Raw genomic sequence first — 13,824 nt, 5'->3', positions numbered from 1 at the left:
TACCACACTAACCCACTGTGCATGACATCTGTTGGATTGAAAGCCTGCATTTCGTTTATCACTGATTTCTTGAAAATGCCTCAAACCTGTTAGCGCTCTCCCCCGATAGCTGGGGGAACAAGCAGCAGCAAGATCTAATGTAGTTTATCTGTAAAGAAAGAGGAAGGAGGGAGGGAAGAGAGCATCACTGTAATGTTTCTATGCTTTTGCTGTTTCTATTTCCCTTCCCCAAAGGTATCAAAACAGCAGCCTCTGGCCCCATCTAGCTTCCACCTCCTCTTCTTTCCCTGTTCAGTAACCTCCCAACCCCTGAAATAGAACCCTATTATTTTCTTTTTAGTGGCTCCCTGTACAAGCCTCAGACATCAGAAAAGGGAACTTCCAAAAGGGTTTGGTGCCTCCTCACTAGATACAGTGGGCCTGATCTAAAACCCATTGATGGCAACAGAAAGACTCCCATTGGATTCAATGGGCTTTGGATCAGGTCCAGTATGAGTAGCCCCGTACTTCCCCTCTCTCCCAAAGATGGAATTACTCACAAAGGGTCTGATCAGACAGGCAGATCTGCTAGCATGGACCCATCGGTCTCCACACAGGTGCGGGGATCTCCACTAGCAGGATGAGAGCCGGGCAACATATCTAACAATCAGGCCTTTGATAATTGATTCTGATACCTGTAATTTGCTATGTTTTTGTTTCTATCTGTAAACACAAATGAATGACTACCCAGGGAGAGTAAATTTTACTTTTTGGTTGCTACAGTTTGTTCCAAGGAAGCACCAATGTGACATTATATACTGTGTTTTTTAAAAGAAAAAAGGAACCTCTGAAATTATTTCTTTATTTCTAACCTTTGAACAGAAAGAACGGGAGAAGGGTTCTAATCTGGCATTTATGTTTCGACTGCCTTTTGCTGCTGGAAGGGTTTTCAGCATCAGTATGTTGGACACCCTCCTGTACCAGGTACTGTACATGACAACACCTAATTTTCTTTAACATATGCTTTATCACAGCATAGATTTATATTTAATTGTTAGATGAGCCATTTTGTAATGTTTTATTGTATGCTGGCTGATGTTTTATGTGTCGGGTTATTATTGCTTTACCTTTAATATATGAAAAACAAAGTTACTTTTAAAGTAGTGTAAGGAAAAGTTTTATGTTCTTTACAGTATTACTGTTATAGAATTGATTTTTAGTAAAATGTTAACATTTTAAAGACATTATTTTAAGCACGTAACCCTCTTGAGATTAGACAGATGATTCTGCAACTAGGGCTTCATACAGTGGCACACTGTGAATGTCCAGGAATCCACCCACACAGAACCAATTGCAGACCTGAGGCCATATAGGCCCAAGTTCTGGTTGGCCCTGTATACTGAGTGCACCAGAAAAGTCATCAGAAGAAGAACAAATAAAGGCTCATTTACTACACTCAGAAATATTTCCAATCCAATAAAAAAAATCCAATTAAAAAACCCCAAGAAAAAAAAAAAGGGTGTTTCACCAGGTCCCATGTCAGAGCTGCAGAAGGGAATGCCAAGACAGAGCCAAGAGGTCACATAGTATGCTCTGGATGTTAGTGTCTGTTCGCTCACTAGCCCAACAGTGATGATAACGCTCTATGCAAATTGTTCCTGCTCTTCACACTGAAAGATTGCACCTGGAGCTCTTCACAGCCAAAGTACAAGGGACATTAATAATGGATACTATAGGCATGCACTCAGCTGGATTATGCCATTTACCATGTAGTTGCCAGCTCTTGGCTTGTAGTGTTCTGCTTTACAAAGTCAGATCCTTGTCCTGCAAGTGACTGACTTGACTCATCTGAGTAATCCCACTGAAACCAACAGAATGATTCACATGAGTGATGTCACTCACATGTGTTTGCTGTAACAAGCCCACAGTGCTGGACTGTGCCACACTGATTTACAACAAGTAGTACCTACCTCTACATTTCCACTTGGTGTGAGTTGGGGTTGCAGAGTCTGGCTCTAACACAGCGGACTAAGTAAAGTCAACATGAGGGTGATATAGCATGCAGAGCAACTTCTTGAGGCTAAGTATATCTATCAATTTTTTTCCAATACAGGAGGTAGGTAAGTATATAGCTGCAAAAACAAAACCCCAAGATTTACAGCTATTCATCAATTGCTGTACATTTTGGAAATAAATGTATTTACTCACAAGGCATATTCTAACCCTGCCCCAGAATATGAACACTGAATTTGGTGTTATTTTACAAGTGATAGATGAATGACGACACTCTTATGGAAACAGTTTTTTGTTATTATTAACTCCTGCCATCTTCACTATTTTATATTTGTTGTTATACATGATCAGCCAGAATTCCTTTTGTATACAGAATGCCATTACTGGATGGAGTGAGGCAATTTACAATCAATAGAGCTGGCTTGGAATTTCTTGGCAGAAAATTTTTCATTGGAAAAAAACTGATTTGTCCAAACCAAGTTCTTCATGTAAACGTATCTGTTTTGATGAACATTTCATTGGGAAGGTTTCTGAGCTCCAGGATGGAATTTCTGTGGGGAGAGAAGCAACACCCTAGTGGTGAGGACACTCACTTGGGATCATAGAATCACAGAACATCAGGGTTGGAAGGGACACCTCAGGAGGTCATCTAGTCTAACCCCCTGCTCAAAGCAGAACCTAATCCCCAACTAAGTCGCTTTGTCAAGCCTGACCTTAAAAGCCTCTAAGGGAGGAGATTCCACCACTGCCCTAGGTAACCCATTCCAGTGGTTCACCACCCTCCTAGTGAAAAAGCTTCTCCTAATATCCAACCTAAACCTCCTCCACTGCAATTTGAGACCATTACTCCTTGTTCTATCATTCAGGAGACTAGGTTCCATTCTCTGTCCCAAATCAGGTAGAGGATTTTTTTTTAAAAAAAAGAGTATGGCAGTTCAGTTTAAACCAATTAAAGGAATGGTGTAGATCAGTGGTTCTCAAACTTTTTTTTTCCTCAGATCACTTGAAAATTGCTGAGGGTCTCAGCGGACCACTTAGTGATCTTTCCAAATGTTGTTTGTACTGTTAGCTAACTATTGTAAAGCACTTTGGATAAAAGCGCAATACAAAAAAAGCTTAATTATTAACGCTTTTGGGTCCTACAAATAAAAGCACAGCGCTCATATTTTAATATCAGTAGTCTTACCTTTCTAATGTGGTGGATGTGTCCTCTCTCCCCCTCACCATGGCAGACCCCGAGCTGGGGCTGGGAAAGAGGGCTGTCTCTCCCTGGCAGCCGCAGCCCTGCAGCTGGGGAAAGTTGCCCTTTCGCTGGCTGCCGCAGCCCTGCACATCCCAAATCCCCTATTCTCACCACACTCCCCCCTCCCACCTACTCCTTATTCCCCCCAAGGCCCCCACCTCACCTTACATGTGCGTCTTCTCCAGGGCCCAGGCACCTAATTAGTAGCACCACGCCTGCACCTTCATTCTCTCGTACCAGGCGCACACCTTAGAGGGAACTATCCATGGACCACCTGAATGGAGCTCACAGTTTGAGAACCTCTGGTGTAGATAATACTTAGTCCTGCCATGAGTGCAGGGGACTGGACTAGATGACCTCTCAAGATCTCTTCCAGTCCAATGATTCTGCAATTCAGTGAGTCCTAACAAACAAACTAAAGCAAAATAAGCCTGGTTTAAATCAAAGAATGAATAGCCACATAGCCTTTTGCACCAGCTTAGCTAAACTAGCTTAAAAATACATCTTAAATTAAACCAGTACAACTTCTGGGTGTAGACAAGCCCTAAGATTAACCTGCCGTAAAGGCTAATTATAAATCCAAGTCTGCAACTTTGACCAACAAGAATATATTGATTCTGTCTTGAACCAACCAAACATACAGCCAGCCACTGAAAGCCAGTACAGCGTCATGAGGGAAGAATATTGACAGCTTTCCCTAAGCTCTGCCTCCCAATGCACAAGTAGGTAGATGGCACAGGACAGACTTGTTACAACTGAAGGAGACCATGGATAACCCTCTGCCCTTCCTGCAGCCCAGCCTAAGGGGAGAAGGATAGCTTAGATTCACTCATTTGAAAGTCAGAAGCGACCATTAGATCATCTAGTCTGACCTCTTATATAACATGGACTATACAATTTCATTCATTTACCTCTGCGCTGAACCCAGTAGCTTGTGTGGCAAAGCATCCTGTTTTGATATGAAGGCATCAAGAGACAGAGAATCCACCACTTCCTTTGGTAGTTTGTTTCAACACCCTATTTAAAAAAAAAAAATGCCGTATTTCTAGTTTCAGTTGGTCTGCTTTTAAATTCCAGCCATTGGTTCTTGTTATGCCTTTCTCTGCTAGATTAAAGAGCCCTTAATGCCTCATATTTTCACCAGGAAAGAATGACCTGTTGTGAATACAAATATTTTCGTTCAGAATTCACACATGGTGCTGCTGACCTTGTAATCACCTGCTCATCTGTGCACTTAAACTTTTTCTCTCTCTCTTTTTCTAATCTTGCAGTCATTTGTGAAGGATTATATGATCTCTATCACAAGACTTCTGCTGGGACTAGATACCACACCAGGATCTGGGTTTCTTTGTTCTGTAAGTTTTTTTTTTAAGATGATTAAATGGTGCCATATAAGGTTCTGTACCCTCCACACAATACCACTGCTCTTTTCGAACTGTGGTTTCTCTCATGAGAGTCCTATGAAGGCAGTTATTTTCTTTATCTTCAGAGTAGGAGTTCAGTAAAATAGGTAGAAAACTTCACTACTTTTCTTACCTGCAAAACAAAAGAAACTTAAAAAGATATGTAAAGAAAAAATAAGGCAGAAAAAAACTGCAGATGTTATACCAGTGTTTGGAATTTAAATAAAGCTTTTGAAAAAAACTCCATAGGTTGTCTATATTACTTTTGTATGGAGTAACAAACTCTTAAACTGAATTTAAAGAATATGAAAGTACCTATTAATGAAAGTTATTAGCTATGTAAAGGCTAAATGTGGCTAGGACTTTATCCTGTGCTACCCCACTCACTTCAAATGAGTTTGCACTGGTGGTAAAATCAGGGCAGAACTGAGCCCTAAATATCAGATAAAGATAGAAAGCAAAAGTTAGTTGAGTTTCACATACTGTATTTCCTGCTCCTAGGAAATTAGAGGCGTTATCATAGTTATTTGTTATTATATACTTCAGCATTCTTGAATCAATATTCATGAGTAACACAGCAGCTTCCTTGGATGAGTGCTGTTATCTCAACCAACAATGAAAGATTTGTAGAAAGGGATCTGATAGTTTTAAAAGGAAAAGAAAATGGCATTCACTGGCACAGGTGTCATGTAAATAATGTATTCTATTCAGTCCAGTAGTCTCAAATGTGAAAGACGTTTCACAGCATGAATAAGCTGAAGTGAACTTGCAGATTCTGAGCTTACTATCAGGAGCAGCGATATTGCTCAATAAGTTCAATATTGGCAGTGTGATAGTCCTATTTCAGAGGATAAGGTCATGATCCAAAGACCACTGACGTCAAGAAGAATCTCTCCACTGGGCTTTGTATCAGGCTTTCCGGGCACCAGTTCTGCAATCCCTTCTTTATATGAATGGTCCCCGCTGACTTCCACAGGATTAGTCATGTAAGAAAGAGTTTACAAGACTGGGCACTTGGAAATGGAAGGCATCCCCTGGCTTAACAGTGCTTTAATACGTTTGTTTAAAAAGTTACATCTATTATTTTAAATATTTAACATTTTTTCCCACCAGCTAGTCAACCATTATAACAGGATGCAAGCTGATGTACAGTGTCTTAAATTGGATCACACTGGTTGTATCTCAAATGTCCTAACTTTTTAAGTAAGACTACCATAGTAGTCATGGAAGATGTGGAAGAATTTTCAAATTCATTTCACATGACATTCACGCTTAATAGTGCTACTTTGACCTTTCTAACATTCTGGTTGCTGAGACAAGTAAAATAGATACACTTCTCCTAATGCCACGTACCTCTCCTCAACTCAAATTACTCTTTATGCTCCTCAATCTCTCCATAACTCCTTATTTGTTCTGTCAGCCATTTTACTTTTATTTTACTCCAACACTTAACATGGATATTAGACAGTCAGTAAAAGAATTTTCAAATAATTTTAAAACTGTATGAGTGAAGCTCCCTTCCAAAATACCAAGGCATTTGCTTGGGAAAGTCCCTTAGGAAGGAAAGAGCAAAACATTATAGAATTGGAACCTTACTTTCTGCTATTATTTTTCCAGATGAAAATCACAGAAGATGATCTATGGATTAGGACATATGCCAGACTATATCAGAAACTTTGTTCTTCAACAGGAGATATTCCTATTGGAATCTATAGAACTGAATCCCAAAAGCTTACAACATCTGAGGTTTGCCTGCTTTAATATACCAATTTCTAGTGTGGATAACCCAAACCACATAGTAATACATTAAGATAGTGCAATGACTATACACAGTTAGAGAGGTCATACAGTATTATTGACGCTACTAAATATTTTTTAATTAAAGATGGAATGTAATACAATACCACAGGTATAACCTACTGTACTGTTTCAAGCAATCATGCCACTCAATAGTAAATTTATTCTTTTCATGTAGCAGCAGATGGTGCAGGGGGGAAATGGGCAGTGGCGCGCGGCCCAGGACGCCCACTGGTGCTGGGGGGGGCCTGTTTGCCGGGGCCAGCAGGTTCCCTACCTGGCTCCGCGCCTCCCCTGCAGCAGCAAAGTTTGGGAGTGGGAGGGGGTAGGGTCTTCCAAGTTTGAAAATTCTGGCCACATGAGTCCAGCTATTGCTACAGGAATTCTAGAATCACTAGTATAATAGATATTCCCCAGCAGTATTTTCTGTTGCCCAGATGTAGACTTTTACAAGCAGGGTTTTATACTAGAAAGAGTAATGACCTCGAAGTGTTGCCATATTAAGACTCCAATGCAGTGCTCCCAGGTTTATTTAAGTCTTTGAGCTTTATTGCAACTATTCATTCAATTTAGTATACAGTATCTGTTGTTGTGGTTCCACAATTAAGGGTGTTGTGGCACTTCATGTTAACAGCTTTTCCTCTCCTTTTCACTTTTTAGTCCAAACCAGTGGCTTTGGGCACATCAAGAGTTTAATCTGGAAAAGTGCTGAGCAGCTCTCAGAGGTGATGAGAGCTGAGGCTGCTGAGCACCTTGCAGAATTGAATCCTTGTCAATAGCTTTTCTACAGCAATAATGAAAGAATCCAATAAACTGAAAGCTAATACGCACCACAAAGTAACCTCCAGTTACAAGACATTAGGCAATAGAGGACCAATCTGAAACCACAACAGCTCTTTAATTTCTATGTATAGCACTCAGCTTACCAGGGGCATTACTGCTGTATGAACACCTTGGCCTAGAATCATGTGGCTCTCTATTGTCTGGGTATACCGCAAGAAGGATAGGAGACTAGTTATGGGTTTTAATCGAGCTGCAATTTTATTATATAGATGTCTGGGACTACCCAGCAGATAAAGTGTACAGTGCAGGCAAATCCATACTTATTCAAATCAATGATCTGGGGCTTTCATCAGCCCACTTTGATTCCATCCAGGTCCCCCAGTGGACCCATGGCTTGGACCTTACCATCCACCAGCCTCGTAAGAGGGTTAAGGAGGGCTATGAGAATGGGTGGGGGGGAGTTGGCTCCCTGCTATACCAATCATAGGAGTCCCTGAACCCCCTTCCCCATTCTGTTCCTTTATCCAATTCCTCCTTTTAAGTCCTTTACCAGGCCATTTATCTGGTCACTGGCTACCCTCCCTATGGAGTACCTGCACTGAACATCCACCCAACCTTACAAAATAAGTTGCGACATATGGCCTACCACCTTTTCTATTCACCAGAAAAGGTCCATTCTCACACCTGCTGTGGGGAAGGTGAAAAAACACACACTCCACCGAAGCCAATTGTGGTGACGTGGGAAAAATTCCTTCCCAGCCCCCCTTTAAAAGGGGTGACTTGCGTAATGCCCACAGCAGGTCCTAACCCAGCCTGCCATTCGCTTCCACTAAGGGAGGGAGGGTGGGTGGCGACTTCCTTGTTGCGTAGACAGAGAGTCTTGCCCCACCCAGGTTTCGTACCTTTATGCACATTCTGGTGGGGCGGGGAGGGAAGAGCCATTGCTGCAAAGCTGACCACTGAGCACCTTTTTTACAGCAGTTTCTGACCTTCTTCATCTCCACCTCAGTTTTTCCATGTATATAAAGATTAATTCATCTTAATTCTTCCACTGCTATCAAAAATATCTGTCTCATCTAAAAACAGAGAAACAATTGACTATCTACCCAGGAGTACCAACTGGGAAACCAGAAAAGCTGACTATATACCAAAGACAGCTGGCTAAAAGAGTTTGGATCTATTAGTATGGTGGGATGGATATTTTGCAATCTTAAACAAAGACTTCTCTTTTCTTTGCTGCTGCCCTAGCTTCACTGCTTGTTTAAATCACAAAAGGTGAAGCTGAATATGGGCTAAGTTGAGTAAGTGAAACTTAATTAAGCCCAGTGCACTGTTCTGTCCACGTAGCAGAGTTGCTTACAGCCTGACTCCCTGCACGCCCTGTTCTACTCGTGTCCTGTCAATAGCAGTCCCCCCCCAGAATCATAGATTATCAGGGTTGAAGGAAAGGACCTCAGGAAATCTAGCCCAACACCCTGCTCAAACAGGACCAATCCCCAATTTTTGACCCAGATCCCTAAATGGCCCCCTCAAGGATTGAACTCAGCACCCTAGGTTTAGCAGGCCAATGCTCAAACCACTGAGCTATCCCTCCGCCCCCAGGTAATGCTGGCCCTTCCTTATTTTACAAGCACTTTAATATACACATTAAAAACAAAATAATTGACACCCAGACTCTCTCCTCCCCGCCACCCGATGTCCCTAGCTAGAAGTTGCTATTATGTAGCCAAGTTGGAGTCTCAATTTTACCACAGACTCAGCTGGTTACTTAGCTTTTGGGATAGGTTGGTCTCCTCAACAGGTAATCACACTGGGAATGATCCCTCTGTCTCCCTGTCACCTGTCTGTGAGTCTACTAAACTATCTTTCTGTGGAGTTTCCTCCTTGCCTGTGGGGTTAGCCTCTGGATGGTTCCATGTCTGTGTGTTCTGTAATGATCACTCTCTCTCTGTAGGCTCTCTGAGTGTTGTCTCTGCTGGATCATGCCTCCTGTTCCTTCAGATCACTTGTCCCTCTTGTGCAGTCACCCTGTATAACCTGAGTGCCACCCTACCCCTCACAACTCCTTTAGTCCACATCTTCTGGTGTCTCTTGCATGGTTGGATTCTCACAGGTGTGAGAGACACCAGGGCCATTAGGTCCTTGGCTGACCTGTCATAGTCCTGTTGTGCCTCCTTTCCCTGATTGCTGGCTATCTGCTCTCTGCAGTATCTCCATCCTTCTGGCTGCAACAGGTCTCCTCTCATCAGTAGCAGTGTTTTGGTTGCGTGTCCCACTGGTTGCGTGTCCCACCAGTGCCTGCACTGGACTGTTTTGGCACCCTTGTGATGAGGTACTCCTGTGTGCCAAAAATGCTAACAAGAGGTCTGACCCAGAGGAAGCAGCCTTGTGTAACAGTGTCTTTGCTGTTCTCACAACTGATTCCACCTTACCATTATTCAGTGGCTATGTGGACGTGGAAGGGTCTCTGCTGCTTCTCAATTGCCTACTTCCAGTTCCAAATGAGGTTTGTGGTTGACTGGTCAGATCGTAACTCTGGTGTTTGTAACTCTGAGATCCTATTGTAGATGAAGATTTATTAGATAGGAAAAGGAAATTAGAGACTTATTTACAAGGTAAAAGCAAGCAGACACCCTAAGGAGTTACAATCTGCAGTTTCAAAATATAATCTAGGCTTCTATAATCAGCAAGTTCTATTTAACCTTTAGGACTAACCGGGGCCAAGCAGCTGGGGATCTCTTGTTTATGCCTGGAAACACCTTCCTGCTCCCCATCTCCTCCAAGTCCAAGCATCATGAAGATACCTAGTTATTTTGATTCAGAGTTTTTATCCTTCTCCTGCCATGTGCTCTGAGCTGCATACTGAGCTGATGGGAAAAGTCCACTTCCATGACTCATCTTCAGAGGGAGGAGAGCAGAACAATAAGACTCTTAAATCCTATTGTTGATGGTTCTTCAACCCAGATTTATGGTGTTTCCAGCTGTAAAAATCCATGCTGTCTGCCTTGGGTCTCCTCTCTCAGGAGGTGTGTAACAATTTCTGTAGAAGAGCTGCTCTTCACACTAATTAATGTCCCTCTGCTATAAGGCCATTCAAACGGTCACCGAGGCTCAGAATAGGACTACTCAAATATTACACTATGAACACAAATGTTACAAGTAATATTACTGCACGAGCATTTAATAGTCTAAACACTAAGCACATTCTTATAATTCTAATACAAGTGATCCAGACAGATTCTACCTAAGTATTTGTTAATGTCCATTTGAGACATGGGGACCTGGGCATGAGCTGGTACTTGGCCTGCCAGTGTCACCACATGTAATACCAGGGTCTAGCCTTTGGATTTTGAAAAATTTGCATCACTCCACAGTTCCATTCTGCTTCAAGGAGCAATAGTTCCACAGGACTCCTAGGACTGCTGAGAGACTTAAAGCAGTGGTGAGCTTCAGCATAGTGCAGACCTCTCTGTCTTGCTCCCCAGTAAAGTAGAGTAACCATTTTACTTTCCTGCTGCTCTTGTCCTCGTGCGTGACCAGGTCTGTGTACAGCTGGAATGCCTCCTTTCACCAGATCCGTCGCTGGGCTAGGTTTTTGTCATAAAAATAAAGGGAAGGGTAACCTCCTTCCTGTATACAGTGCTATAAAATTCCTCCTGGCCAGAGGCAGAACCCTTTCACCTGTAAAGGGTTAAGAAGCTAAGAACCTCGCTGGCACCTGACCAAAATGACCAAAGAGGAGACAAAATACTTTCAAAGCTGGAGGGGGGGTGGGGGGACAAAGAGTTTGTCTGTCTGTGTGATGCTTTTGCCGGGAACAGATCAGGAATGCAGTCTCAGAAACTCTGTTAAGTTAGTAAGTAATCTAGCTAGAAATGCATTAGATTTCCTTTTGTTTAATGGCTGGTAAAATATGCTGTGCTGAATGGAATGTATATTCCTGTTTGTGTCTTTTTGTAACTTAAGGTTTTGCCTAGAGGGATTCTCTATGTTTTGAATCTGATTACCCTGTAAGGTATTTACCATCCTAATTTTACAGAGGTGCTTCTTTTATCTTTTCTTTAATTAAAATTCTTCTTTTAAGAACCTGATTGATTTTTCATTGTTCTTAAGATCCAAGGGTTTGGGTCTGTGTTCATCAGTACAAATTGGTGAGGATTTTTATCAAGCCTTCCCCAGGAAAGGGGGTGTAGAGCTTGGGGGAAGACCTCTCTAAGTGGGCACTTTCCCTGTTCTTTGTTTAACACGCTTGGTGGTGGCAGCATAGGGTTCAAGGACAAGCAAAGTTTGTATCTTGGGGAAGTTTTTACCCTAAGCTGGTAAGAATAAGTTTAGGGTTTTTTTTTATGCAAGTCCCCACATCTGTACCCTAGAGTTCAGAGTGGGGAAGAAACCTTGACATTGTCCTCGTGCGTGACCAGGTCTGTGTACAGCTGGAATGCCTCCTTTCAGCAGATCCATCACTGGGCTAGGTTTTGTATCTGCAAAATCCAGGGCTCCGAGGGGCTTCAGATAGAGTTCTATGGCTCACACGGCCAGCTGCTCCACTGCCGAGAGCTCAACTCTGGTGCTGCCACCACATTTCATTCACAAAGAATAAAACTGGATGCAGGTTAAGCTTACTCCAGTTCCACTGATCAGTATACTCCTCCCTAAAAAAGGCTTTTGATTTTAAGTAAATATCAGTCTCATCCCTGAAGGCTGAATATCTTGAACAATGGATTAAAGACAGCTCCATGGGAGTTTAGCTTTAAAGTAAAATGCAGTATGTCAGCTTCTCTTTGTCTGTAAAACTGCTCTTTCTAGGACACAATCTACCTGATTCTACAGCACAACCAATTCATTCCATCTCCAATCCACCTCCTTGAAAAAACATACATATGTTCACAAAATGCAAATCATTAAGTAAATTCTTAAAGTAGATTTCTAATGCACTGTGAAGTGAGAAATTTTTCTTGGGAGCTTGAGGATTTCCATTCTGAAATGAAATAAAAGTTCAATGACATGAAAGATGTCTGCAGAAAATAAAGCTTGCTGCAGCCTCTCCTTTTGGACTGTCACTAGGTGTCATAAATATAAAGGGAAGGGTAAACCCTTTTAAAATCCCTCCTGGCCAGAAAAAAAAAAATCTCTCACCTGTAAAGGGTTAAGAAGCTAAAGATAACCTCACTGGCACCTGACCAAAATGACCAATGAGGAGACAAGATACTTTCAAAAGCTGGGAGGAGGGAGAGAAACAAAGGGTCTGTGTGTCTGTCTATATGCTGTTTCTGCTGGGGATAGACCAGGAATCGAGTCTTAGAACTTTTAGTAAGTAAGCTAGCTAGGTATGTGTTAGATTATGATTTCTTTAAATGGCTGAGAAAAGAATTGTGCTGAATAGAATAACTATTTCTGTCTGTATCTTTTTTGTAACTTAAGGTTTTGCCTAGAGGGGTTCTCTATGTTTTGAATCTAATTACCCTGTAAGGTATCTACCATCCTGATTTTACAGGGGGGGATTTCTTTTTTAATAGAAATAGAAGTAAATAGAAATAGTCTTCTTGTAAGAAAACTGAATGCTTTTTCATTGTTCTCAGATCCAAGGGTTTGGGTCTGTGGTCACCTATGCAAATTGGTGAGGCTTTTTATCCAACATTTCCCTGGAAAGGGGGGGGTGCAAGTGTTGGAAGGATTGTTCATTGTTCTTAAGATCCAAGGGTCTGTAGTCACCTAGGCAAATTGGTGAGGCTTTTTACCAAACCTTGTCCAGAAAGGGGGTGCAAGGTTTTGGGAAGTATTTTAGGGGGGAAGAAGTGTCCAAACAGCTCTTCCCCAGTAACCAGTATTAGTTTGGTGGTGGTAGCGGCCAATCCAAGGACAAAGGGTGGAATATTTTGTACCTTGGGGAAGTTTTGACCTAAGCTGGTAAAGATAAGCTTAGGAGGTTTTTCATGCAGGTCCTGACATCTGTACCCTAGAGTTCAGAGTGGGGGAGGAACCTTGACACTAGCTCTCCAGATTCCTTTTACTTTCCAACCATACTTGAACTAGTCAACTGTACTTCTACAGTATTTGTAGTGTATTCTTCTCAGCTCAGCATCAGTGGTACCATCTATCAAAATCATCTCTTGGGGAAAAACATAGGCAGTATTATTGCTGACATGAGAAAAATCAATCAAGGTTTTACAAAACAGAGGACACATCATCCTTTCCTACTCCACTGAACTCTTAAAAGCAAAATCATGGTAGAAGTCATAAGAACAGAAGAATTCACAACAACTGAGCACAGGGTATTATGGTGCCACATATGTACAACTAAAGGTATGCTAAAACTAATGTAACATATGACAGTCAATTAAAAACAGTAAAATTCTGATAGTGACTGATTACTGAGATCAGTAACGGTTGTAGCCAAATCACCAAACCTATTGTGAAGAATTCAGCCTCAGCAGCCTTCTCACATGTATGCTTTCAAAAGTGCATGTGAAATCAGCAAACAAAAGGCTGAACCCTTTCCTATTATCTAGCTAGGAAGCAGCATCTGTGTAAAGGAGAGGCAGCTGTGAAATGAATTTAGGAGCAATAGCTTTTGATAAATTTGAGATTAAGACCTATTGTAGAGAT

The 13,824-nt window shown here is 41.8% G+C and overlaps 1 protein-coding gene across 3 annotated transcripts in view; it reads left to right on the top strand.

Annotated features, from left to right (window-relative positions):
- The window catches only part of KCNT2 (potassium sodium-activated channel subfamily T member 2), a 293,358-nt gene that overhangs the window by 258,994 nt on the left and 20,540 nt on the right, over nt 1-13,824 (top strand). For all 3 annotated transcript variants that reach the window (XM_077824102.1, XM_077824101.1, XM_077824100.1), the window contains 3 exons: nt 862-963; nt 4,507-4,590; nt 6,256-6,384. In XM_077824102.1, the coding sequence (XP_077680228.1) occupies nt 862-963; nt 4,507-4,590; nt 6,256-6,384 (315 nt within the window). The remainder of the gene's footprint in view (nt 1-861; nt 964-4,506; nt 4,591-6,255; nt 6,385-13,824) is intronic.

Source organism: Eretmochelys imbricata, chromosome 8, assembly GCF_965152235.1.
Source record: "Eretmochelys imbricata isolate rEreImb1 chromosome 8, rEreImb1.hap1, whole genome shotgun sequence".
In the NCBI taxonomy this organism is placed as follows: domain Eukaryota; kingdom Metazoa; phylum Chordata; order Testudines; family Cheloniidae; genus Eretmochelys; species Eretmochelys imbricata.
This window is presented reverse-complemented; position numbering and strand designations above follow the sequence as displayed.